General features: G+C 37.0%; 1 protein-coding gene across 1 annotated transcript in view; it reads right to left on the bottom strand.

Moving 5' to 3' along the window:
• The window catches only part of LMBRD1 (LMBR1 domain containing 1), an 82,246-nt gene that overhangs the window by 38,354 nt on the left and 18,117 nt on the right, over window positions 1-25,775 (bottom strand). Inside the window, exons 3-7 of the mRNA XM_059701273.1 lie at window positions 22,202-22,262; window positions 10,756-10,853; window positions 8,075-8,142; window positions 2,985-3,073; window positions 335-408 (exon numbers count right to left, since the gene is read on the bottom strand). Coding sequence (XP_059557256.1) covers window positions 335-408; window positions 2,985-3,073; window positions 8,075-8,142; window positions 10,756-10,853; window positions 22,202-22,262 — 390 coding nt within the window. The remainder of the gene's footprint in view (window positions 1-334; window positions 409-2,984; window positions 3,074-8,074; window positions 8,143-10,755; window positions 10,854-22,201; window positions 22,263-25,775) is intronic.

Here is a 25,775-nt window from a genome sequence, read left to right as displayed (position 1 = left end):
CAGTAGTGGCAGAAGCCTCTCCTGCCTCTGCTGCAGCGCTAAGGATATCCAACTGACGGCTTAGGTCCGCTCCACAGGCCGCTAGTCAAACATCCCCCGAGGGCTCCTAAACTGCGAGGGCGCAAGCCAGGCTGAGGGACCCCTCCCCCAAGGGCACGAGTTTCGTGCACCGGGCCTCTTGTTGATAAATAAATAACAATACAAGAATAAACTCTGTTTGCTTACTCACAACTGTAAATCTACTTTTGCTCCACCCTTTATATGACTAAGGTAAAAACAACTGCTTCATAAAGTGATTCTCTGATTTTAACTCAATTATCACCATAATACTTACTGTGTAAGTTATAGCTGCCAACATTCCAATCAAGGTCAGAGAACTAATGGAAAATGACAAGGCAGCTAAACCATCTGCAAAGGGAAAAAAACACTGTTAAAAAAGTAGATGTATATTATTTAAATGTTTATATTCAGCAAACCAATATAAAAATATAAAAAGTGGGTTTGTTACACATTCTGAAATAATAACATGTATTCCCTCATCCTCAAAGTACTAAACTCCAAGTGCAGAAAAGTGTTTTTAAATGTCTTTTCACAAACTGATTTGTAAACAATCTTTCAGACTAAGATTTCCTTTCCTTCACTGCTTAAAATTAAAGAGGAAGAGCACTAATTTTGGAGCCTAACACAAAATCTGCAAAATATTAGATACTCAAAAGGTAGCAAAAAATTTTCTGGCCTTTCTCCATAGCAGACCTACACAGGAAAGCCACTGACCTTGACTCATCCCTCTCCCCTCAATCTTGATATTCCTAATTACTTTATTCTTAATCTTCCAATAATTTTTTAATATATATCCTAAAATTTTAAAGAGTTTATTTCACTTTTTAGCTTTAAAAGAGCTAACTTGCCCATCTGGAAACGGGGGGAAAAGCAAACAATCAGAAAAAAGAAAAACGTAATACCAAAATAGAAAAGCTATGTTAACAAGTTAGATTTTGGAAATTATTTAAACAAAAACCTCAAATGAGTGATGATATACCAGATTATGCAACGAAATACTGTGCAAATTTGAATATTCTTAAATGGGAGCAATGCTAATTTTTAAAATATTATCTAATTTAAAGGCAGGCCCTGTGGAACTAAATATAATTGTGATTAATTTAATGAATCAATATTAACCTTTTCATAAATAAAATTAGAATAATATCTTCTTAAAACCTGCATCTAAGTTTTTATATAACACTTGAAGAGAGCACATTAACAAATTCACAAACCATGCAAGGTAAATTTTTAATCCTTAATTTTTTAAACTATAAATATTTTACCATTTTATCAAATCAAAGACACTGATGCTGTTGTTTTCTTGACCTTCCTAGGAGTATCAACAGGGTGTTCATACAACTAGGAAAGGTCTGGCATTTGGTGGATAGCAATTTTAAGATACCATCATATAAAATACATCCCCAAATCAAAGATATAAAAGTGTAAAAAACTATGCATCTTTGAATTGGTAAAATGGAGTATTATGCTAACATATTCAGCAAATCAAAAAAGTTAATATTATTAATAGTGGTAAGCAAAATGTACTCTAGGTATGGTATTAAGATTTGAGATTTTGAAAAATAATGTTAAGACTAAAGAGAATGAGATTACAGAAATTATCATTATGCTACCTATATAATCAGTGATTCAAGTTATACTAATACTCAAAAACTAGCATAACTTATAGAAAGATATTTAAGGCATATGAGTAGTTATTTAAGAAGGCAGAAAAGTAGTTATTCAAGAGACCTGAAAGAGTTAATTGCAAAAAAGGAAGCAATTTATTTCTCAGCAATAGGATCAGGTGCATAAATCCTGACAATTCAGTATCAGAGGATGCTAGACCTGCTATTCTTATTCTTACTGGTATCAGCAAGATATTAATGGACCACAATTTAGAAGATGAAATCTTAAGTGGAAAGCAAGAAAATTAAGAAGTTGTACAGCAAAGATTCCAAGACTTAATTTAATCATTCTTTAATACTGTATCTGGCTAAAGAGAAAGAACTACTGATTAAAGGAAGTACAGTACCTATTAAAAGAACACAAAAGCAGCCCTGGCTGGGTGGCTCAGTTGGTTGGAGCGTCATCCTGTACACCAAAAAGGTTGCAGGTTTGACTGCTAGTCAGGGCACATACCTGGGTTGAAAGTTCAGTCCCTGGCCAAAGTGAGTATGACAGGCAACCAATCGATGTTTCTCTCGTTCTCTCCCTTCCTTTCTCTCTCAAATTGATAAACATATCCTCACATGAGGATAAAAAAAAAAAATTTAAAATAAAATAGCAATGAAAATGCTCAGCATGTTACAAAATAAATTTCTAGCTTTTTTTGAAAATAAGTTACTATGTGCAAAAGCACATAAAATTCTGGGTAATAAGTAAACATTCTTATTTGAGATCAGTTTCTAATGCCAACTGTATTTTTCAATGAATAACAACTTTCTTAACCTAACCTCCTGAACCTATTTTGTTTTCCTCTAAAAACCTAGGTCATGCTGACTAAATTAAAGAAAGCTTCTAGAAAAACAATTCTAAAACATTTTGATGAGGTAAATTCGTAATATTATTTTACTCACAGGAAATTCCTTCACTTTATATTCTGCAATTTATAAAAGACTACTTAATCATGATCAAACAGCAATATAGGGTTCTTATAGAAATTATAATACCTTCACATAGAAATTATAATACCTTCACTGCTAAAATACTTTGAAGATCATATTTTCTCTTCAACGAAGTAATTTTATGAAGAGACTAGACACATAAGAGTTACGTGATTAAAATAAGTCTTAACAACACAAACCTCCTAATTTATCTAGCATACCTCTACTGCAAGTTTAAAATTCTTAATAATGCAAAAACTGGCTTTTCAAAAAAGTCCCAACAGTCATGAAATACGAAATATTACGATTGTGTGTTTTTTTAAGAAAAAGAATACTTACGACTACTTCCAAGTTCTTCAAACAAGAACTTCACTTTTTCCCACTCCGTAGAATTTTTGTTATTGGGAACATTCAATGGAACAAAAGCACTACAAAGGAGAAAAGAGTTGTTTAATGGTGTTAAATTTAAAAGATTAAATAAAAAGAAATAGTCCGAAACTAAACTAAATTTTTAGTAATTTTTTAAAACAGAGATCAACTTTCACCAAAAAAAGAATTAGCAAATCAAATCTGCACCATGTACAGAGGGTGTGAGAAGTTTCTTACCTATGTGTTTACTATATCACAAATTTGTTTTAATAGTTTTATCACTGCATTCAGGGTAGTTTCTTTTGTAATTCTATTTACTTTATTTTCTTCATTCAAAAATATTTGGAGGAGCCATAAACTAAAGATGTTCAAAAAGGTCCATAGCATAAAAAAGGTTAAGAATCTCTGTGTTAAATCAGGAAAATAGAATATAAATGTATTTGATGATTTCAATATATTTATATGCATAGAAAACAACAGAAAGGAAATATACCAGGATAAACAGTAAATATCTCCTTGTGGGATTAGGGATGATGTCTTTTAAGATAGTAGTATGATTTGTTATTGAAACAAAAAGTTAATGTGTAGGGGAAATGAACAAAGGAGCAAATAATAAAGCAAATATTAACTAGAACAATGATCATAATTCTATATTTTCTTGCAAAGCAACAGTCAAGAATTTTATGGGCCTAAGAAAGGAAGATACTCAAAGTAGAAACCATTTTGCATCTTTTTTTTTTATCCTCACCTGAGGATATGTTTAATTGATTTTAGAGAGAGAGGAAGGGAGAGGGGGAGAGAGAGAGAGAAACATCAGTGCACAGAAAGACTCCAACCAACTGAGCTACACAGGCCAGAGCTGATCTTTACTTTCTTCTTAGTATTTTTCTTTATCTTACAAGATTCTACCAATATACATAATGAAAGTAAATAAAACAGATATCTATAATAATAAAAGCATAATATGCTAATTAGACCGGACGTCCAAAGTCGGGACTATGAGAGAAGCCCAGGTCCTGGGTGCCGTAGGGAAGCTGGTGCTGGCAGCCAGGGGAAGGCCTACTCTTGCATGAATTTCGTGCATCAATCCTCTAGTGTTTTCATAATAGCATCCCAAAAAAATTCTGAGCACCAAGGCTCAGGTGAGCTTCGCGGGTTGGCAATGCTAAGTCTTGTCACAGGTCGATGCCAGAAAGGTAGTATGTCCTGAGGACAACAAAAGCATCACATTTGGAAGCCTCTCAGACTCTGTCCCATGTATTTCTCCTTTTAATTGATTTTGGCCTGTATTCTTTACCTGTAATACATAGTAACCATAAATATAATTGCCTTCAGTGAACTATATGAGTCCTGCTAGAGAATTATCTAACCTGAGGGTGGTTTTATGAACCGCTCAAAATTGTAGTTGTTTAAGTATAAAGAGTGAGAGATGTGTTCCCTCAGACTTTTTAGTTTGGCTAACTCCAGGTATATTCCCAATTCCTTTTCCTCTCAGACCTATCAGAAAATCCTGCTGGGTCTCTCCCCAAATAATAAATCACTACTGCTACCATCATGTCTTGTCTAGATTATTGCAATAACCTCCTAACAGATCTCATGCTTTTACCCTTAACCCCATAAAGTCAAATCTCAGAATACTAACCAGAGATCCTTTTAAATGGCAGATCATGTTACTCAATGACAAAAACACCTCCAAAAGTTTCCCAACTCCCTCAGAACAAATGCCCAAGTCTTAACAACGGCCTACCATGCCCAACTAAATTTGGCAGCTGTAGTTACCTCTGACCCACCCTATCTTCAGCTACTCCAGCCTCCATTCACTCCATTCCAGCCACACTAGTTTGCTCACTTTGTTTTGAATATGGTAGACGCATTCCTGCCTGAGGGCTTGTCACTTACTCTGCTCTCTGACTGCAATGTTCTCTCCTCCTCCCATATAATTCATGGCTCCCTCTCTTCCTTCAAATGTCTTCTCAAATACTACACTCTTACTAAAATTTCACACACACAACACAACCTACTTTTAATTTTCTTTCTCTCCTCCCCTTGCCCCCTCCTAAAAGTATGCTCCACGAAGGAGGAGTTGTCTTTTCTGTTAACTGCAGTTTCCCCAACACCTTGTAGTGTCTGAAACATAAAAGGCACACAATAAATATTTGGAAAACAAGTGAACGGAACTGTCACTTCTTGTTATTAGTGTTTTTGCAAGGAGCTATCTCTTCACTTTTAATATACTGCTTCTAAATAAATAAATATCATCTAGAGAATCAGTTAAAACTTATTAATTATAATTGTTAAAACTGTAAACTCTGTGAGGACTAAAGGTGACTTTCCATAAAAAAAAACAGTAAATTTTAGAATAAACTTTAGAATAAAATTCCTTTTCTTTTGGACAGATATTCTGGTCTCTGTAAAGATTTGTGGTTTTACTGACGGTTCTCAGTCAGGCTGTAAATCAGGAGTTGGCAAACTACTGACTGCCTGTTTGCAAAAAAAAGTTTTATTGGCACTCAGTCACGTCCTTATGTTTATGTACTGTCCACAACTACTTTAAAGCTTAAAGAGGAGAGTTGAGTAGTTGAGTAGTGTGGGGGTGCTGTCCAGAGTACACCAGATGTTCAAGGCCAATTTGCCACACACATGTGCAAAAGCAAGGACACAGCAGTTTCCTGTATGCACTGCGCAGGTGTACCTTTCTATAACCCAAATATTGATATTGCTACTTGGCAAGAAGCCTCTTTTGCTTGAGCTTGCCACTGACCAGCCAGTTTTGGGCTGCTTTCTTCGTAATAAAGCATGTCCCATTTGTCTGGTGTTACCTGCGTGTTTTTCCAATTCCCTGCACCCAGAACGGTCAAGTCCCTGGCTGAGGAGCTTGCCCCCAACAAGTAGCCATGGAGATCAAATGGACTTCTAATCTAAAATAATACCTACCCTTTAAGAAAAGTTTGCTAATATCTGTTCTAGATAATTTCAGTTTACAGATAAGGGACCTCCACATTAACAAAGCAAATTCACAAAACTAGATTTAGCTTTCTTTAAAAAGCCAACTTTTAAAAATATACTCAATAGCTAAAATAAGCAGCGAAACCACTGAAAATGTCCTTTCAACAAGTACTATTTTCAAGACACATTAAGGCAGGCAAAGGGAACTGGGAATATGCCTACAGGACATCTGCATTCTAAGAACTCCTAGAACCATAAAAAATTAGTGACAAGTTTTATTCCCATCACAAGTTGTATTCAATACATGAAATTTCATTTACTGAAATTTCTGAGACCAAATTTTAAATAGAAACTTTAAAAAATTTATTAGTACCTATTATTTTCTAGCATAAAAAAAAGGTCCAAGACTTATTTTAACAAGAATAAATGTCTTCCATTGAAAAGGACGAATGTTTTCCAAAAAGGAAATTTTAAATGTGTAAAACTTTATTAATATGAATATAAAATTAAAGAAGTCATTGCCAAAGATTAATTCAACAACTTAAAGACTGATTATGTCGAATCCACCCTGGCCAGCATTCTCAGTAGTTAGAGTATCAGCTTGCACACCAGAAGGTGGTGGGTTTGATTCCCAGTCGAGGGAACATATCTGGGGTGTAGGTCTAATCCCCACCCCCGGGTCGGGGTGCCTATGGGAGGCAATCAATTGATGTGTCTGTCACACCAATGTTTCTCTCTCTCCCTCCTCTCTCTCTCTCCCCCTCCCTTTCACTCTCTCTAAAATCAATGGAAAAATTCTCCTCACTCCTTGGGTGAAGTTTAAAAAAATATCTAGAAAGATGCACAGACAAGAATTTTCATCAAAGTGTTTAGAAGAATGGGAAACCTGCAAATATCATAAATGTCCAAGTAGTTACCACTAGAAGATCAGATAAACTATTATATTTTAAGGAAATGCAATAAGGACAAAATTAATGGATCTACATTATTATTCTGAAGAGGTGTCTACAATATTTCAGCAAGTAGATTATCAAGAATTACATAAAATATCAACACAATTGTGTAAAATTACAACATGGAGTATATGTGAGGGAGGAGCGCTATGCATGTATTTGAGCACATACAAAATGTCTAGATAAAACAACATTATAAAACAGGTTAATTGTGGTTACTACTTGGTGGTGATATGAAAGGTGTTCGTTATTTTTACATTTTGTTTTTTCTTTTGTTATTATTAAACCTAGAGGCCTGGTACACAAAATTCATGCATTGGGGGGGGGGGGGGGGGCTCAGCCTGGCCTACGCCCTCTCGCAGTCCAGGAGTCCTCAGAGGATGTTCGACTGACGGCTTCGGCCCGCTCCCCGGGCCTAAGCCATCAGTCGGACATCCTTAGTGCTGCCACAGAGGCAGGAGAGGCTCCCACCACCACCACTGTGCTCTCCAGCCATGAGCCTGGCTTCTGGCTGAGCAGCATACCCCCTGTGGGAGCTGACTGACCACCAGTGAGTAGCTCCTGCATTGAGCCTCTGCCCCCTGGTGGCCAGTGCATGTCATAGCGACCGGTTGTACTGTCATTCAGTCAATTTGCATATTAGCCTTTTATTATATAGGACTAGAGGCCCAGTGCACGAAATTCTTGCACAGGGGTGTGTGTCCCTCAACCCAGCCTGCACCCTCTCCAATCTGGGACACCCCTCTCACAATTCAGGACCGCTGCCTCCCAACCGCTCACTTGCCTGCCTGCCTGATTGCCCCTAACTGCTTCTGCCTGCCAGCCTGATCACCCCCTAACCACTCCCCTTCCAGCCTGACCGATGCCTAACTGCTCCCCTTCTGGCCTGATTGCCCCTAACTGCCCTCCCTTGCCAGCCTGGTCGCCCCCAACTGCCTTCCCTTACAGGCCTGGTCCCCCCAACTGTCCTCCCCTGCAGGCCTGATGGCCCACAACTGCCCTCCCTGCTGGCCATCTTGTGGTGGCCATCTTGTGTCCACATGGGGGCGGGCATCTTTGACCACATCTTGTGTGTTGGAGTGATGGTAAATTTGCACATGACCTCTTTACTAGATAGGATGATGCTATTTTCATTCTCAAGGGAAAATAATTAATACTTACCCAATTAAAAGAAGAAGTGCACAAATGACAGCAAATCCCAACGTATACTTAAGTGCCGTTTTAATTTGCTAGATGTCAAGGGAGGAAAAGTATACCATTTAGTAAGGTCTTTAAAATATAATAGTCTTACTATAATATAACATTTACATCAAATGTGCATTTATATTCAACTGTGTAAGCTTTTCCTTGTTAAAAAGTCTTAAAATTTAAGGAAAACCAATTTATATAACACATCTTAAGCATCTTTGCTAACTACATTAGCTTTTAAAATCTTTTAAAAGCATGTCTGAGCTGACGTGGCTCAGTGGTTGAGCACTGACCTATGAATTAGGAGGTCACTGTTTGATTTCCAGTCAGGGCACATGCTTGGGTTGCAAGCCCAACCTCCAATAGGGGGCATGTAGGAGGGAGCATATCAATGATTCTCTCTCATCATTGATGTTTCTATGTCTCTCTCTCTCTCTCTCTCTCTCTCTCTCTCTCTCTCCCTTCCTCTCTGAAATCAGTAAAAAAATATTAAATAAATAAAAGCTTGTGAAAAGCATAATTAATTCTCCAATGGGCATCTTTAGTAAAATTATTAGAATATTTAATAAAATATTCTCCCAAACAGGGAGCAATAAGAATCTACAATGCCCCCACCCCAATTCACCAAAATGAATTGTACTAGTAATTACAATAAATATTTAACATATATGCATGTATATATACATGCATGTATATATTATATATAAAGCATGTAATATTAGTATAAAATATAAAAAAATATATAAACATAAAACATATATCATACCAGAACTGTTCTAACCACTTAAACTCATTTCATTCTCACAATAACCCTGAGATAGATATTCTCATTCCTACTTTAGAGATAAAGAAGCTGAGGCCCAGAAAGGTTAATTTGCCGTAAGTCATATAGGTGGTAAGTGATGAAACAAGAACCTGAAACCAGGAACTCAGCTCTTTAAAGTCTGTTTTACTTGGTGCCCACAATATCATCCAAATATAAAGAAAAACACAAAGCTGAATAATTCTAAATATGGGAGAAAAGTTCATCTTAAAGAAAAAGTTAAATCAGTGAGAAAAAACTATTAGTCTCTCAGCCTACTGAAGTCTCTAAAAATGACCTTTTAAAAGTTAAATTCATGCTTCATATGATAAATTCTTGTTCTCAAAGGAGTTAAGATAGTCTTGAGGGGAAAAAATATATAAAGGAAGATCTTAAGATCAAGCAAAGGGCTGGAGAAGATGCACTTTAGAAAAGTGAATTGAGAAAGCTTATATCTCATTAATTTTTAACAATAAATTCGTATCCAGCCACTTTACCTTACATACATTGGGTTTTCAAATACAGAGTTATATAGTATCTGCAAATAATAATTTTGACTTTCTTTATAAATATTTAAACATCTTGTTTACTTCTAACAAATTACACTGATTACCACTCTGGGAATCATATAAAATATTGTTGATGTACTTACTTCCTGATCTTAATGCAAATGCTTTAAGGTTTTAATAACTATGATTAAGCATAATGCTGGCTTTGAGTCAATAATATATTTGTTTTTGTACTTAAATACAAAACATAAACACAGTATAAAACAAATTCCTGTAACTCAATAAAAAGACAAAAGACATTTATTCTTTTTATGATACTTTTCCCCCCTTAAATCAGAAATAAAATGTTCATTTTTGGCAAATACCTTTCCACATACAATTTCTTCTTTGACCTATTAAATAACTACATATTAATAGATGTGATTTAAAATCACCCATACAAACTAGAGATGAGTCCAACTCAGTTATAAATGTATTTTTAAGATACCCTTGCATTCAATTTGCTAATATTTAGTTAAGATGTTTATACCAATACTTAAGTGATACTGGTTTGCAGTTTTGGACGTGCATATGTGGCATATTTACCAGTGTTATCATGGATTAGTTAGAACAGTCTGCAAGTGTTCCTTTGTGCCCTGGAACAGGGGTAAGCAAACTACATCTTGTGGGCCACATGTAGCCCACCTCCTATTTTACTAGATTACATCATGCTCATTAAGTACCATCTCTGGCTACTTTCACACTACAACAGCAGAGTTTAGTAGTTCAGACAGAGTCTATATGGCCCTCAAAGCCTGAAATACTTACTACCTGGCCTTTTACAGAAAAGTATGTTGATCTCTACTCTAGAATAGTCACAAGTCACATGCAGCTATCAAGCACTTGAAATATGGCTCATTCAAACTGGAATTTTTTTCTAAGTGTAAAATGTACTCTAAATTTAAAATAGTGTGAAAAAAAGGGGGAGTGTGGAAGTGTAGGGGGAAGAGAGGAGATAGAGGGGTAAAAGGTGACAGGAAAAATTAAATTAAAAATTTGAAGAAAAAAATAAAATAGTGTGAAAAATATAATATCTCATTAATATGTTTTGACTATCTGAAATGATAATACTTAGAACATATGACATTAAATATAGTGTATCATTAAAATAATCTCAATTGTTCCTTTGTACTTGATTTAATATGGTTAGCTACTAGAAAATTTTAAACTTCACAGGTGGCTCACAATATACTTCTATTAGACAACAATGCTGTAGAATAAATTCAATCATGTCATTTTTTGAAAAAGGAAGAAATCATCACTCAGCCCCCCTACAATGAGACCACTAAAATAATGATACTTACTGTGCATTTACTAGTATCATCATCATCCTTTTCCTCATAGTAGAAGTAGACAAAAGGGATCCAGAGGAACACACAGAATAATATAACAGAATATAAGGCTGTGAGAAGAAATATAAACTGAGTTCTACTAAAACATATGAACTTAAAAACTAATATATATAGCATAACTCTATGTATATATGTAATATCCAAATCAGCCTTTTCTGATCCCTGTCCCAAGAAATTAATAACACTATTACATAACAAAACATAATTCAAGTAAACTATAGAGCAATTTTTAACAATAAAATCACAGTAATTCTGCCAACAACACTTGTGGCAGCTAACATCTGACTCTTATCAAGTCCTTAACAACACAGTGCTAAGAACTTCTTGTGAACCATCTATCTCATTTAAATGAACTTCAACTTTTATATTCCTTCCAACTTAAAATCAAGTACAGTTGACACAACTGTTACAGCTGCCAGTCACTCAAGTTAAAGAAACAGCTATAATCATATGACATTTTGATAAATAATTTCCCAAATCTAAATTTAAAATGTGCATTGCTATAAAACTGATCTTATACAAATCAAGATATAGAAAAGTTAAGAAGTACAACAGAACAGTAAAATTAGATTCAAAGTTAGCTAATATTACTATTTATCTGCTTTAAAGTAATGTTAGATTTGAAATACTTTCAACCAGTAGGAAATCAAATTATTTATTTTAATTCATATGGAACTTAAAATTTGAACAGCCAAACATAGAATATACTTAAAAATAAAAACCACACAAACAAGTTTTTGAGACTTATCAAGCCTACCTAAGAAATTTTCTTTTCAAATCTTATATAGATTTAAATTTTATCTGCATATACATAAGTTCATGGAAAATAATAACATAATTATTATAAAGCAAATACAGGATAATAATCATTAGATTCCTTTGTAAAAGAAAGCATTTGTTAGAAATATATACAGAAATCTCAATTACTTATTCTGAAGGGATATGAGTTATAGAATTTTTAAACATGATCTTGATACTTGCTAGCATTACCTCATTTATCTGGAGGCCACTTTTGAAACAGCCCCACTAAATGCAACATAGTTAAAATACTCAGAGCAAACAGTGCCCTAAATAACCAACAGAAACGTCAGAATTAATTTATACTGAGCAATCAGAAAATGACTGCCAGCATAATGAATTTTGGCACTACAAATATTTAGTGAAATGTATGCAGTCTTTAATGTTACGAAAAACCAATAAAGACAGTAAATCATTAATAAGGGCAATGAATACTGGTATTTCTACTACAGATAAGGGAGTAGTTAGTATTAACATTTCTATTATAAATCTAAGAGCCAATAGAAATAAACATGTATTCAAAAGCATAAACAAAATAAGTATTCTAAAAGCTTTAAAAAATTAACCATAAAAAAACAGGACTATAAGTCACCCTAAATACCATACTGCTATCATGATTAAAATAATAAATTTATATAGAATTGGAAAAACCCTGAATTAGCAGAGCAGAGTTTGTGAGCTGACTGCCACATGCCAAAAGCTTTGATAAAAAGATGCATTAAGGGGGAGGAACCAAGATGGCAGCATAGGTAAACACCTGAACTTGCTGTCACTTACAACCACATCAAAACTACAACTAAAAGACAAAACAGCTATCATCCAGAACTACGGAAAAGCTGGCTGAGTGGAAGTTCTACAACTAGAAGGAAAGCGCATTGAGACTGGGGAAGCAGCCAAAATGCGGAGACAAAGAAACATGTCACAAATGAAAGAAATGGAGGAAAGCAAACTACTGGATATAGAGTTCAAAACCACAGTTATAAGGTTACTCAAGAATCTTCTAGAAACCTCTGAGGAACTTAGTGAGACCTCTGAGGAACTTAGTGAGACCTTCAAGGATCTTAATGAGAATGCCAAAAAAAAATGGAAAAGGACCAGACAGAAATTAAGCATACACTATCTGAAATAAAGAATAATATACAGAAATTCAACAGTAGACTAGAGGATCCCAAGAATCAAGTCAAAGATTTGAAATACAAGGAAGCAAAAAACACCCAACTGGAAGAGCAAAAAGAAAAAAGAATCCAAAAATATGAAGATAGTGTTAGGAGCCTCTGGGACAACTTCAAACATACCAACATCTGAATTATGGGCGTGCCAGAAGAAGAGAGAGAGCAAGATACTGAAAACCTATTTGAAGAAATAATGATAGAAAACTTCCCCTACCCGGTGAAAGAAATAGACTTACAAGTCCAGGAAGTTCAGAGAACCCCAAACAAAAGAAATCCAAAGAGGACCACACCAAGACACATCATAATTAAAATTCCCAGGGCAAAAGACAAAGAGAGAATCTTAAAAGCAGCAAGAGAAAAACAGTTAGTTACCTACAAGGGCGTACCCATACGACTGTCAGCTGATTTCTCAACAGAAACTATGCAGGCCAGAAGGGAGTGGCAAGAAATATTCAAAATGATGAATAGCAAGAACCTACAACCAAGATTACTCTATCCAGCAAAGCTATCATTTAGAATTGAAGGTCAGATAAAGAGCTTCACAGACAAGAAAAAGCTAAAGGAGTTCATCACCACCAAACCAGGATTATATGAAATGCTGAAGGGTATTCTTTAAGAAGAGGAAGAAGAAGAAAAAGGTAAAGATAAAAATTATGAACAACAAAGTGACAACAAATACATATCTATCAACACGTGAATCTAAAAATCAAATGAATAAAAAATCTGATGAGCAGAATAAACTGGTGAATATAATAGAATCAGGTGCATAGAAAGGGATTGGATTGACAATTCTCAGGGTGAAGGGGGTGTGGGGGGGTGCGGGAAGAAATTGGACAAAAAATCTTACATCTATGGATGAGGACAGTGGTGGGGGTAAGGGCATGGGGTGGGGTGGGAACCGGGTGGAGGGGAGCTATGGGGGGAAAAAAGAGGAACATCTGTAATAATCTGAACAATAAAGATTTATTTTTTTTAAAAAGATGCATTACGGTTAGGATTCAAGGTCAGTATGTCACTTGTCTTTAGTATTTGGTGGCCTTGCCCTTTAGCCAGCCAGAGTGCCTAATGACTATTTCATAAATATTCCTAGTATTCCTGAACTTGTGGGATAAATGATCTTATAACTGCATAAGTTACTATCATATTCAATAAATATAACAAGGTATAAAATTCCTATCCTATATAATAAAATCCTAATATGCAAATTGACTGAATGACAGAATGACCAGGGGGCAGATGCTCAATGCAGAAGCTACCCCCTGGTGGTCAGTGTGCTCCCACAGGGGGAGCACCGCTCAGCTAGAAGCCAGGCTCATGGCTTGCCAGGCTCATGGCTTGCCAGGCTCATGGCTGATGAGCGCAGAGGCGATGACGGGAGCTTTTCCTGTCTCCGCTGCAGGCAGGCGGTAAGGAGCTAGGAGTCTGGACTACAAGAGCCCCGACTGCGAGAGGGATGTCTTGACTGCTGACTTTTCTTTTTCCTTGCTGTAGCCTTCTATAACTTATGAAAAATACCTGGTAATTAAACCCCAAGACTGTTAGCTCCTCTGATTCAAATAGCAGGACAAGATAAGCTACTCTCAAGGTTACATTCTTGCATACCCCTCCCCCTGCTGTTTTCAGAACTCAGGGGTAATTCCCACCAAGGAGTCTCTAGTTCAGTGATGGTGAACCTTTTGAGCTCGGCATGTCAGCATTTTGAAAAACCCTAACTTAACTCTGGTGCCGTGTCACATATAAAATTTTTTGATCTTTACAGCCATAGTAAAACAAAGACTTATATTTTTGATATTTATTTTATATATTTAAATGCCATTTAACAAAGAAAAATCAACCAAAAAAATGAGTTCGCGTGTCACCTCTGACACAGGTGTCATAGTTTTGCCATCACTGCTCTAGTTAGTAGAAAGTTCTCTTCCCCCATCTCCTTCAAAAAGGCCCCTTTTGAACTCTTCATAACTTTTAAGTACTTTTGTTTGGAAAAAATACTAATAAAACACCTCCCCAAAACATCTGCTTTGACTGTCTCCTGAAAAACATTTCAGTCCAAAATTCTCCCTTCCTTGTCACCCAGCATCCATTACTCTTTAAAAGGGACAGCACCACTTGTTTCTTGCTCCTGTACTGATTAGTAATGCACCAATCCTTTCCTCTCTTGGAAAGTAAAATAAACTCCCTCTTTCTCTACATCTACCTCTTCTCTCAGCTGTGAATTCTTTCACAGGGCTCTCATCAGCTAAAACCCTAACAAACAGAAGAATAGATAAGCAATCTGAGTGTGTATTCATACAAAAGACTATTATGCAACAATAAAAAAGAAGTTACAAATACATAAAATAAGGAAGAATCTTATAAAACTCTAATATGCAAATATACCAAACGGCAGAACAACCAAACAACCGGTCGCTATGATGTGTGCTGACCACCAGGAGGTGCACATGGAACATGGCAGGCATCAGCAACAGGTGGCAAAGCGTGAAACAGGGTGGGCATCAGCCACGGCGGGATGGTGGAGCAGGTGAGCGGGGGCACCAGACCAAGGCGGGGTGCCAGTGTCATCGAGGCGAGCCTCTGGCAGTTACTGAAAACTCTTTGCTCCCGCACACCACGATCCTGCCCAGCACTCGCACCTGCTGCCGGCACTGGAGCCACTGCTCGCACCTGCTGCTGGCGCCCAACGCCGGCCCCAATCACTCGGCACCATCAGTGGGTGTGAGTGGCAGCTGCCGGCCCTGATCACCCCTCAGGGCTTCTCCACCTCCCCCTGCTCCTGAGGGGTGATCGGGGAAGCAGCTGCCAATCGCACCTACTGATGGCTCCGGCCCCACTCACACCCACTGCTGGCGCTGGCCCCAATCACTCTGTGCTATCAGCGGTGCAAGCGGGACCGGCGCTGTCAGTGCATGGGAGCAGCGGCAGCAGAAGCAGGGCTGCTGGCAGAGAGGGGACCAGGGAGGGGCCGCGGCGGAAGGGGCTGGGCGGGGGCACGGAGGATGGGCTGAGACCTGGCCCTTTGCCCATTGCAGTCTCACAGCCCACAGGTCCTTTCACGGTGCACGAATTCATGCACTGGGCCCCTAGTACTAAATAAAACAAGACTAGACACCAGAGTACAATTTCTGTGACTGAACTTAAAGTTCTAAAACTGGCGAAATTAATCTGTCTGACAGAAGTCATAAAAGTGGTTGGATAGCTGCTGACTGTAAAGAGACATGAGAATCTATATATAAAAGGCTAAGCAACCTTCTGACCGTCTGACCAGCCGGTAGGTATGACACACACTGATCACCAGGGGGCAGATGCTCAATGCAGGAGCTGCCGAGTTGCGGTGACTTGGCAGCGGTGCTCCTCGGGTGATGCACCCCGGAACCAGAGAGGAGGGAGCTCGATCCCAGGGTGTATCACCCAAGAACTGCCCTCTCGCAATCTGGGACTCCTCGGGGGATGTCAGAGAGCTGGTTTTGGCCCGATACCTGCAGGCCAGGCCGAGGGACCCCACCTGTGGAGGGACCCCGCTTACTCCTCAGACACCCTTTGAACCGTGGCACCATCCCTGCCGGGGAGGTACCGCGGGAGGTTGGCTCCAGGGCATGTCTGGCCCCTCTCGCCCAGATTTCTAGAAATCGACACTGGAGGACATGGGGAACACACACTATTCTAAGAGACTGTATTATCCCCTCAGCAGTCTGTGACTCAAAATAGGTGTGGAACAACTGCTCTAAATCTTTGTTTCTCTGACACCACATTCTAAGCTATCTTCTGATTATCTGACTATTCTTCCTCAGTGTCCTTTTAAAGACTTCTGTCTTTAACCCTTTAACTGGTAAATATTATACTGTAAAGACAGTATTAAGTTAACATTTTTGCATGTTTCAGATCAGTTCTAATGTCAAGTTGGGCTTATATCTGTAAATGAAAAAAGTGTTGCTACCACTATCATGAAACATAGAAAGTGCTTCTTTTCAAGTTCTACTTCAAACTAATAGCTATTTTCAAAGGAAAATTATTCTTAACTCCAACAGTGATTACACTCTCATATCCTGAAATCTTTATAAAGTATGCTTACTTATAAATGTTTTTGTTAAAAGATTGCTACTAGCAAGTAAAAGATAAACAGATTATTTGGTTTAATAGTTCCTCTAACATCAAAGAAAACATATTAAGAAAAAAATTTTAAAACCTCATGTCCACTAGACATTGGCAAAAATTAAACTCATGGGGGCATTTGAGCTCTGGCTGCCAGCATAAGGGGTCAGTTTGGCTTAAATAAACTCTTATGAAAATTCTCTAAAAAAACCCCACAAATTAAACTCATAAAACAAGTTCTTTTTCAAAACAACTTTTCAAGAACTAGTATAAACAAGTGAACAGAGAGCCATGGACAAAGGCCATGAATAAAAACTGTGGCAAAGAATGCATGGTAATTCTTATGACTTTTTAAAATGTACACAAAACAAACAACCTACTTTTTAAGAACTGTTTATCATTAAATTATAACTCACATGAAAATTAACTTGGATAAATTAGGCTTTTGACTTTTTATACACTCTTTATTCCTCCCAACTACCACTGAAAACAGTGACAAAGAATAACTTAGTCATTATTGTGATAGTATAATTAATTATTACAAAGCTTTTAGAGGGTCAAAGTATAAAGATATTTTGGGAACTCTAAAAGCCTTCTAAAATTATCCTATTTATTCAGCTGAAGAAATATGGCATCAAGATTGCTAAAGGGCATATCCAATACCCATTTTCCTTTCAGTTGGCATTCCCCTTTTGGTCCTTCCCCCTTCTTCCTGCATCCTGCCTGAAATGGATATATGACAACTCCAGCCACCTTTTTGGATTCTTGGTGACCTTAAGATGGAAAGCATGTACTAAGGATAGAAAGCTGAGGAGAAATGAGCTTAGGATCCTCAGGATGCCATGATGCTGCCCTACCAGCCCTAGATAGCCCATCTCCAGACTTATTTTAAGTGAAACTGAAAAACCACTATACTATTTAAGCCACGTACTTCCAATTTGTTAATAGCAGTCAGGAATAATTCCTGAAATAGAATTTGGTACAAGAAGTGTGGGAACCCAAACACTCCTCCCGAGCTATCCTGAGCCCTTGGTAGTCCTGCCTGTGAGGAGTGTAATAGATCTCAATTTTTGCCACTAAACATGGTAATCCTGAGAAAGAATCAATCCCCTGGTTTCAAGATATACTCCTCTTTTTCTTTACTGTGTAGCAGCAACCCTACTTGCCTTAATAATCAGCATAAATCACTGTACTAGTGATTTATGGCAACTAGTACTGCCTGTTCATTCAGTGACAATAAGGAGACAAAAAATGGTCACATTCTTAATACACTAATAAAGTAGGTACTACGTGATTGCCATTTCACAGGTGGAGAAATCACAGAGAAGTTAAATGCCTTTAACTTCTCAAATTAAACACTAGGAAGTTGTAAACCTTAAATTCAAAATACATAGTAAAGACTTCAGGTACAACTTTTGAGCAATCAGCCAATAGAGTGAGGAGAAACTTAGATGCTCAAAAGGCCTGGCATAGAAATAAATATGCATACACTTTGCCACACACTCCTATTTTCACTGAAGAATTATTTAATAGAAAAAAGTAAGAACTTAAACACATAACAATCTGGGATTGTTTGAATAAGAGCATTCATACAATGGAAAACAATGCAGTAAAGTGAACAACCCAATTGATCATCAATATTAGAATGGATAAACAAACCATGGTATGTTTTAGTACAGTGAGATGTTATACAGCAATAAGAACTAACATAATACTTTCACCTGCAACCAACAAGAGGAATTTCAGATATAATGCTGAGCACTAAAGAGGTCAAACAGAAAACAACACAGACTATGTGATTCTATATGTTATCTATACAAGAATTAATAGTCCTAGAATTGGTGTCAAGAGGAGAAAGAGTGTCTAGGAGGAAGTGATAGGACAACTGCAGAAGAACTGAACACAACAGCCTGGAATAATTCCCACTTATGATTTGGGTCCTCGTCATTTCTATAACCCCTGCATTCAAGCAAAATCAAAATAAGAAGTTAGGAAAAAACATTAGTTAAAAGAAAAATTCACTTAAAAGCAATTAAAAGAAAGACAGTAAAAGAATTAAAACTAAAAATGTCGAGAAGGTTACAGAAAACATTAGAATAAAATAAATACATATAATAATTTACAATAAAAGGTAAGAATCTAAAGGTTAGAATAATTTTGAAACAAAAATAGAACTCAGAGCCTGGCCCGTGTGGCTCAGTGGTTAAATGCTGACCTATGAACCTGCAGGTCATAGTTGGTTCAGTGGTTGAGTGTCGACCCATGAACCAGGAGATCATGGTTCAATTCCAGGTAAGGGCACATACCCGGGTTGTGGGCTCCATTCCCAGTGGGGGGTGTGCAGGAGGCAGCTAGTTGATGATTCACTCATCATTGATGTTTCTATCTCTCTCTCCTCCCTTCCTCTTTCTGAAATCAATAAAAACATATTGAAAAAAAAAAAAAAAGTTCTCAAAAATGTAGTTTCCAGACCTTGGGATTAGCAGAGATCCTTTCAGGGTTTCACAACATGAAAATTATTTTCATAATAACATTAAGATGTTTGCCTTTCCACTAGCAGCTATTATATTCTCCACCATGAAGTATTTATTCACCAGCAGGATCACTTTTATTCAGGAAAAGTCCCTCTGAAGCAGTAATAATTCTATTAGATGTCCACCACTGAGTACACAACTCTTTAACTTTACGGGTGAAGAGAACTCCATAGAAAGCATACTTGTGAGAAGCCCTTGTGCAGTTTCAGTTGTGAATTACTAGTCTTTTTTTTTTCAAACACCATTTTTACTTGAAAAAAGAACTGACAGACAAGCAACAGTTATCCAGACTTGAATATTGGGCCAACTTTCTAAAAGATGAATAAAGTGAGCCTGTCACTTCAAAGAAAATAAGTGAGAGTACTTTTTGCCAATGCTAAACCTGAATTTCCAAGAGAAAATTAGAATTTTCGGAAAACTTGAATCCACCCATCTGGAGCCTGACATCTTTCCAATATATACACATTTTTTATAAGAACAGTGGGGATATTAATGAAATGCAAGAGTAAATCAGAATCTCTATGGATGTAATCTAGCACTAGTATTGTTTAAAAGGTCCCTAGATGATTTTTGAAATTGCCTTGGGGGTTCAGTGCTGCTAAGCATTCCCACAGGTAACATCCTCAGCACTACTGATTAAAACGTAGCTCATTTAATGACAAGCAGCTCCAGCTTAGGCAATAATATCCACTTGAGACTATGCCACTCACTGATAAGTTGAACTTTAACATCTCAAAATATCATCGAATTAAATTTTCCTGCTTTGATTCTATGGTCTTCAAGAAATCTTCTATTCAAATTTATTTCCTAGATCAGTGTCTCATCTATAGTATCCCAAGGTAGTTATCCCAAGTTCTACAGAGAATCAAACCCATCTACTGTTTATAAAGATTAACTTAGCTCCCATGCATTTAAGATGATACTTAGGGGCACACTATCCTTAGGAGGATTGAGAAAAACGCTCACTAAAATAATTTCCTATAGGCTTAATTCTCTCCATGAAACCAACTGAAAAGGCTGCATGAATTAACATTCCAGTTTAGAAGTGTTTATTAGAAGTCTTTGCAACCTTGACTAAGCCTCTAGGTTCAATAAGATATGCTTTATGAAGCTGAATGCACTGAGATAAAAACTGACTTATTTTGTCACGCGCTCTACAGCATAAATACACTTTAATGTCACACAGGAGACAGGTCCCTTCCCCCAAAATTGTTTTTGAAGATGCAATTTATGTCCTTCTGAAAGGGCAAGGGCTACACCCTCCATCTTGCCCCAGGGTAAGGGCTACGCCCTCCATCTTACCCAGGATCCTCCATTTTTGGGCAGCCATGTGCTCGGCAAGGAGCTTCTTCCCGGAAGCCCAAGCCTCTGTTATCCACACCCAGGATTTCTTTAAACTAACCAATGACAATCAAGGGAAGTGCGCGCCATAAATACGACCACATCCTGTGTAACAAGACACCGACTTGTGCCTGGCCAATCGGCAGGGCCCACAGTCCTTTCTCCTCCCCTTACTCCACCCCCCTATAAAACACCTCTTTGCACAGGGCTAGCTCTCTCTGCCGCTTGCCGCTGCGTCGGTGAGTGTGGTCGGGGAGCCGAGCTAGCTCGAATAAAGACTCTTTGCTTTTGCATCGGACTCGGCTGGCTCCCTGGTGGGCTTTTGGGGATCTTGAAATCTGGGCATAACACTTCCAATAAATTTGTATTAAAAAGGCAACATTTCATTTAACAAAGCACCTTTTCAAGTTTTAACAGGTCAATTTTAAATTTTATCATATATATTTAATGTATTCATCAGAAAAATAAATTCTATATTAAAATACAATACAAACATTTCTAAAATCTATACCAAAAGAATAGAATTTCATGGGACCTATAGATTTTAAATCAAGGGAAAAGGCAAGGGTTAGGGCCAAAGCAGTTAAATTAAACCCTTTGTACACCATAAGCGCCTATAGTTGCTTTAAAAAATCATTTTTCGTAAGAACTTTCAACTGAAAATATTCAAGAACAGCCGAATTGTGAGTAATATATTTATTTTTATAATATTCATGGCAAATTGATTTTTTAAATTAAATTCAAAATATCGTGGCATGTGGGGATGGTTTCTGTTTTGGATGTATAGCTGTTAGCTGGTTAAGATCCAATAAAATCTTTTATAGAAACTTCTGCGGATGTTTTTTCAGTATCCAATTTAGTGTCCTACTGTAATCTTATTCAACATCTTGATTTAGTGCTAAAAAAAAAAAAAAGCATCCCTTTCCTAACTCAGCACTTATACATTTTTATAAAAGCTCCAGTTGAGTCTTATGTTTATTAAAAGAAAAAAATTTGCAAACATTTAGGTGGCTATTATAAGCTTTTATAATCCAAAATTAGAGAAGGAAGAGGAAGGAACTGAGGGAGAAAAGGACCAATAACCATAATCCCCTGGATTAAACTGGCTCAGTAAAGTTGATGCTACAAATTCCCTACTATCACTCTACTAGTGTCAATATTTTTTTAAAATTGCTAGGAAACTGAGAACTTTTTAATCAAGAATGCAAGTGTGACACTGTTAGTGGTAACAGAGGAAGAGACCTGAGATTTAAAGTAATTTGAACCTCCACGAAGAAGTGCTGCAAGTGAACCGATAGCAAAGCAGGTAAAAGAAGTTCAGGATTATAAGAATGAATGCTACATTACTTATTCCTTCTGTCAAACAGTAATCTCAAATGTGATGTCAAAATAAAAGTTTATATGTAGGTTTATTCTATACTTTGGTTAGTAGCCCAGATATAGGAAATAAAACTGAAAGATACTTACTATAGTAACCATATAATACAGTGTCCTCAATCTGTCTGCTGACATTAGCATTAGCCCAGTCCTAGGACAAAAAGGAAACAGAAATATTAATGAAACATACATTTGTTTAACAGTTATAGTTAAGTTTTACCATGACAGAATATCACTCATAAATGTATCAACTCAAACAGGTATGGTCAGGACCTTCAAGAAGTGACAGACAAGTAAATGCTGAGACAGGAAGATAACATAGTTCTGGGGAAACACATAGAAACAGGAGGCGCCTAACTAAGACTGAAGTTCAGGGATAGTGTCCCAAAATAACGAAACTGAGACCTAAAGGAAGAGAGGTCATTCTCGGGGGTGGGGAGAGGCAATAGGGAAGACGGAAGAAAGGAACATACATGGAGAATTTGAAAAAAACTGCAAAAAGCTAAACAAAGATTCACCCGAGCTTTTGGAAAGGTAAAAGAAAGCAGGTAGAGCAGCGGTTCTCAACCTGTGGATCGCGACCCCTTTGGGGGTCGAACAACCCTTTCACAGGGGTCGCCTAAACCATCGGAAAACACATATATAATTACATATTGTTTTTGTGATTAATCACTATGCTTTATGTTCAATTTGTAACAATGAAATTGGGGGTCACCACAACATGAGGAACTGTATTAAAGGGTCACAGCATTAGGAAGGTTAAGAACCACTGAGGTAGAGTGAAGGAGAAGAACAGGTTTGAAGGACTAGTGAATTATGATCATGCTAAGTATTTTGTACTTTGTCCTAAGGGCATGGAAAAATAGTGATGAATTTTTATTTAAAGTGACAAATATGATTTGTATTTTAGAAAGCTATTTGAATATATATATTATATATACATATATATATATATATATATATATAGAGAGAGAGAGAGAGAGAGAGAGAGAGAGAGAGAGTAAGTATTATATACTAGAGGCCCGGTGCACGAAATTTGTGCACGGGTAGGGTCCTTAGGCCTGGCCAGTGATCAGGGCAGATCAGGGCCTTCCGGCTGCCGGCCAAGGCCTTCCTTCCCCAGCTACCGGCTGTTGGCTGGGACCTTCCTTCGTTCCACGCTGGCCCCTGGTGGTCAGCGCACATAATAGTGAGCGATCGAACTCCTGGTCTCCTGGTCAAACTCCCAAGGGGACACTTTTCATATTAGCCTTTTATATATATCTATGTATCTATATCTATATCTATATCTATATCTATATCTATATCTATATATAGATATTACCTAAAAGATGCCCTGGCCGAGGAGTTGAGTTGGTTCGCATGTCATCCCAATATACCAAGGTTGGGGTACAAACACAGTCAGGGCACATACAAGAGTCAACCAATGAATGCATAAATAAGTGGAACAAATCAATGTTTCTTTCTCTCTTTCTCTCTCTCTCTCTCTCTCTCTCTCTCTCTCTCTCTCTCTCTCTCTCTCTTCTCCCCTTCCTCTCTTTCTAAAATAAATTTTTAATTAAAAAATACCTAAAAGATAAATGGTGGTGGATGGAGACTTAACTTGGGGTGGTGAACAAAATATCACCTACACAATACAGTGTATAGTTGATGTGTTGTAGAATTGTGCACCTGAAACCTGTATAATTTTGTTAACGAATGTCACCCCAATAAATTTAATAAAAAGGAAAAAATACTTAAAATAGTCAATCTAAGCTCTTTTAAATTCATTCCACACAAGTTTTCTATAAATTAGTAATTTAACTTAGAAAATTCATTCAAATTAATATTTTTACACAAAAATATATATACATTAATGAATCAGAATTGAGTTATGATGGCAAGTCTTTTTATTGAATATCCTAAATTTTATGCACATGAAAACTTAAACCTGAAGAGTCTAAGCGACTGGTCATTGCTATTAAGTAGCAAGGCTCAAATTAGTAAATGTAGGTCAATTTTTTTCAATATACTTACAGAGGCCAAATCATTATCAATATCCCACTATAAGTACTCTTAATGAAGGGTATGCACATTTAATTCTCCAAAAATAATTTAGGTTTCTTCCTTTTCTTTTTCTTTGCTTTTTAATCTATAGACACCTCTAAAAATGAACATCTACAAAATGTAGGAAATCCAAATTTAGCCTCACAAATGGAAAACCTTGACACATGATGCACAATGAAAAATAATATTTTTCCAATAACAATTAAGACTATAAGAAAACTTAAGAAGGCCGAAAGACATATGAAAACATGCTCAAAGTCACTAATAATACGAGAGATGCAAATCAAAACGACAATGCGTTATCATCTCACACCTGTCAGAATGGCTATCATCAACAAACAACAAGTGTTGGAGAGGATGTGGAGAAACAGGAACCCTTCTGTACTGCTGGTGGGAATGCAGACTGGTGCAGCCACTGTGGAGAACAGTATGGAGCTACCTCAAAAAACTAAAAATGGAACTCCCATTTGACCCACTGATCCCACTACTAGGAATATATTCCAAGAAACCAGAAACACCAATCAGAAAGGATATATGAACCCCTATGTTCATAGCAGCACAATTCACCATAGCTAAGATTTGGAAACAGCCTAAGTGCCCATCAGCAGATGAGTGGATTAGAAAACTGTGGTACATATACACAATGGAATACTATGCTGCAGTAAAAAAAAAGGAACTCTTGCCTTTTGCAACAGCATGGATGGAACTGGAGAGCATTATGCTAAGTGAAATAAGCCAGTCAGAGAAAGATAAATACCACATGATCTCACTCATTTATGGATTACAGAGAACAACATAGACTGATGAAAAGGGACAGATCCAAAGACTGAGAAACAGCGATCAGGATATCAATCCCCAGAAGGAAAGTAGGGGAGGGCGGGGCTAAGGGGAAGAGATCAACCGAAGGACTTGTATACATGTATATAAGCCAAACCAATGGACATGGACAACAGGGGAATGGGATCATGAGTGTGTGGGGCAGGGGGGTGGGGGGAGTTTGGGGGTTAATGGGGGGGATGAGGACACATTTGTAATACCTTAACTAATAAAAAAAAAAAATGAAAATTAACATTAAAAAAAAAAGTATTCTACCAAAAGTGGCAGATTTTGTTATATATAAAAAACAATTTAAAAATTAATAAACCCAAAACTCATTATACACTTTAAAAAAAAAAAAAAAGAAAACTTAAGAATAGGTTAAATAAAAATTTATGTTAACTATATAATGAAAACCAACAATTAGACAATTAAAAAGATCTAAAGAAATGGAAAGTCACATGTTCTCACATGAAAATATTATAAATATTAAATCCCTCCTAATTAATCCATGAAACTATATATTGCCAATCAAAACACCAATTACTGGGGGGGGGGGGGGGGGGGCTTGACATGATGACTCTAAAAGTCATCTGAAAAACACAAGCAAGAGATGGGTAATTTTTTTGAATAACACCAACAATGAAGAATTTAAAGTTACTAAACTTTATTAAGAAAACATAAAAATCTATTATTATAGTAACCTTTCACTTCCCAAATGGCAAATTTAAAACATTAATTATATCCAATAGCGGCAAATGTGGAGGAAAAGCCATCTCCTAACAGTAATAGTAAGGAAGAT

This window comes from Myotis daubentonii, chromosome 6, assembly GCF_963259705.1.
Source record: "Myotis daubentonii chromosome 6, mMyoDau2.1, whole genome shotgun sequence".
NCBI lineage: Eukaryota > Metazoa > Chordata > Mammalia > Chiroptera > Vespertilionidae > Myotis > Myotis daubentonii.
Note: the sequence above shows the minus strand (reverse complement) of the source record. Positions and strands in the feature narration are given on the sequence as shown.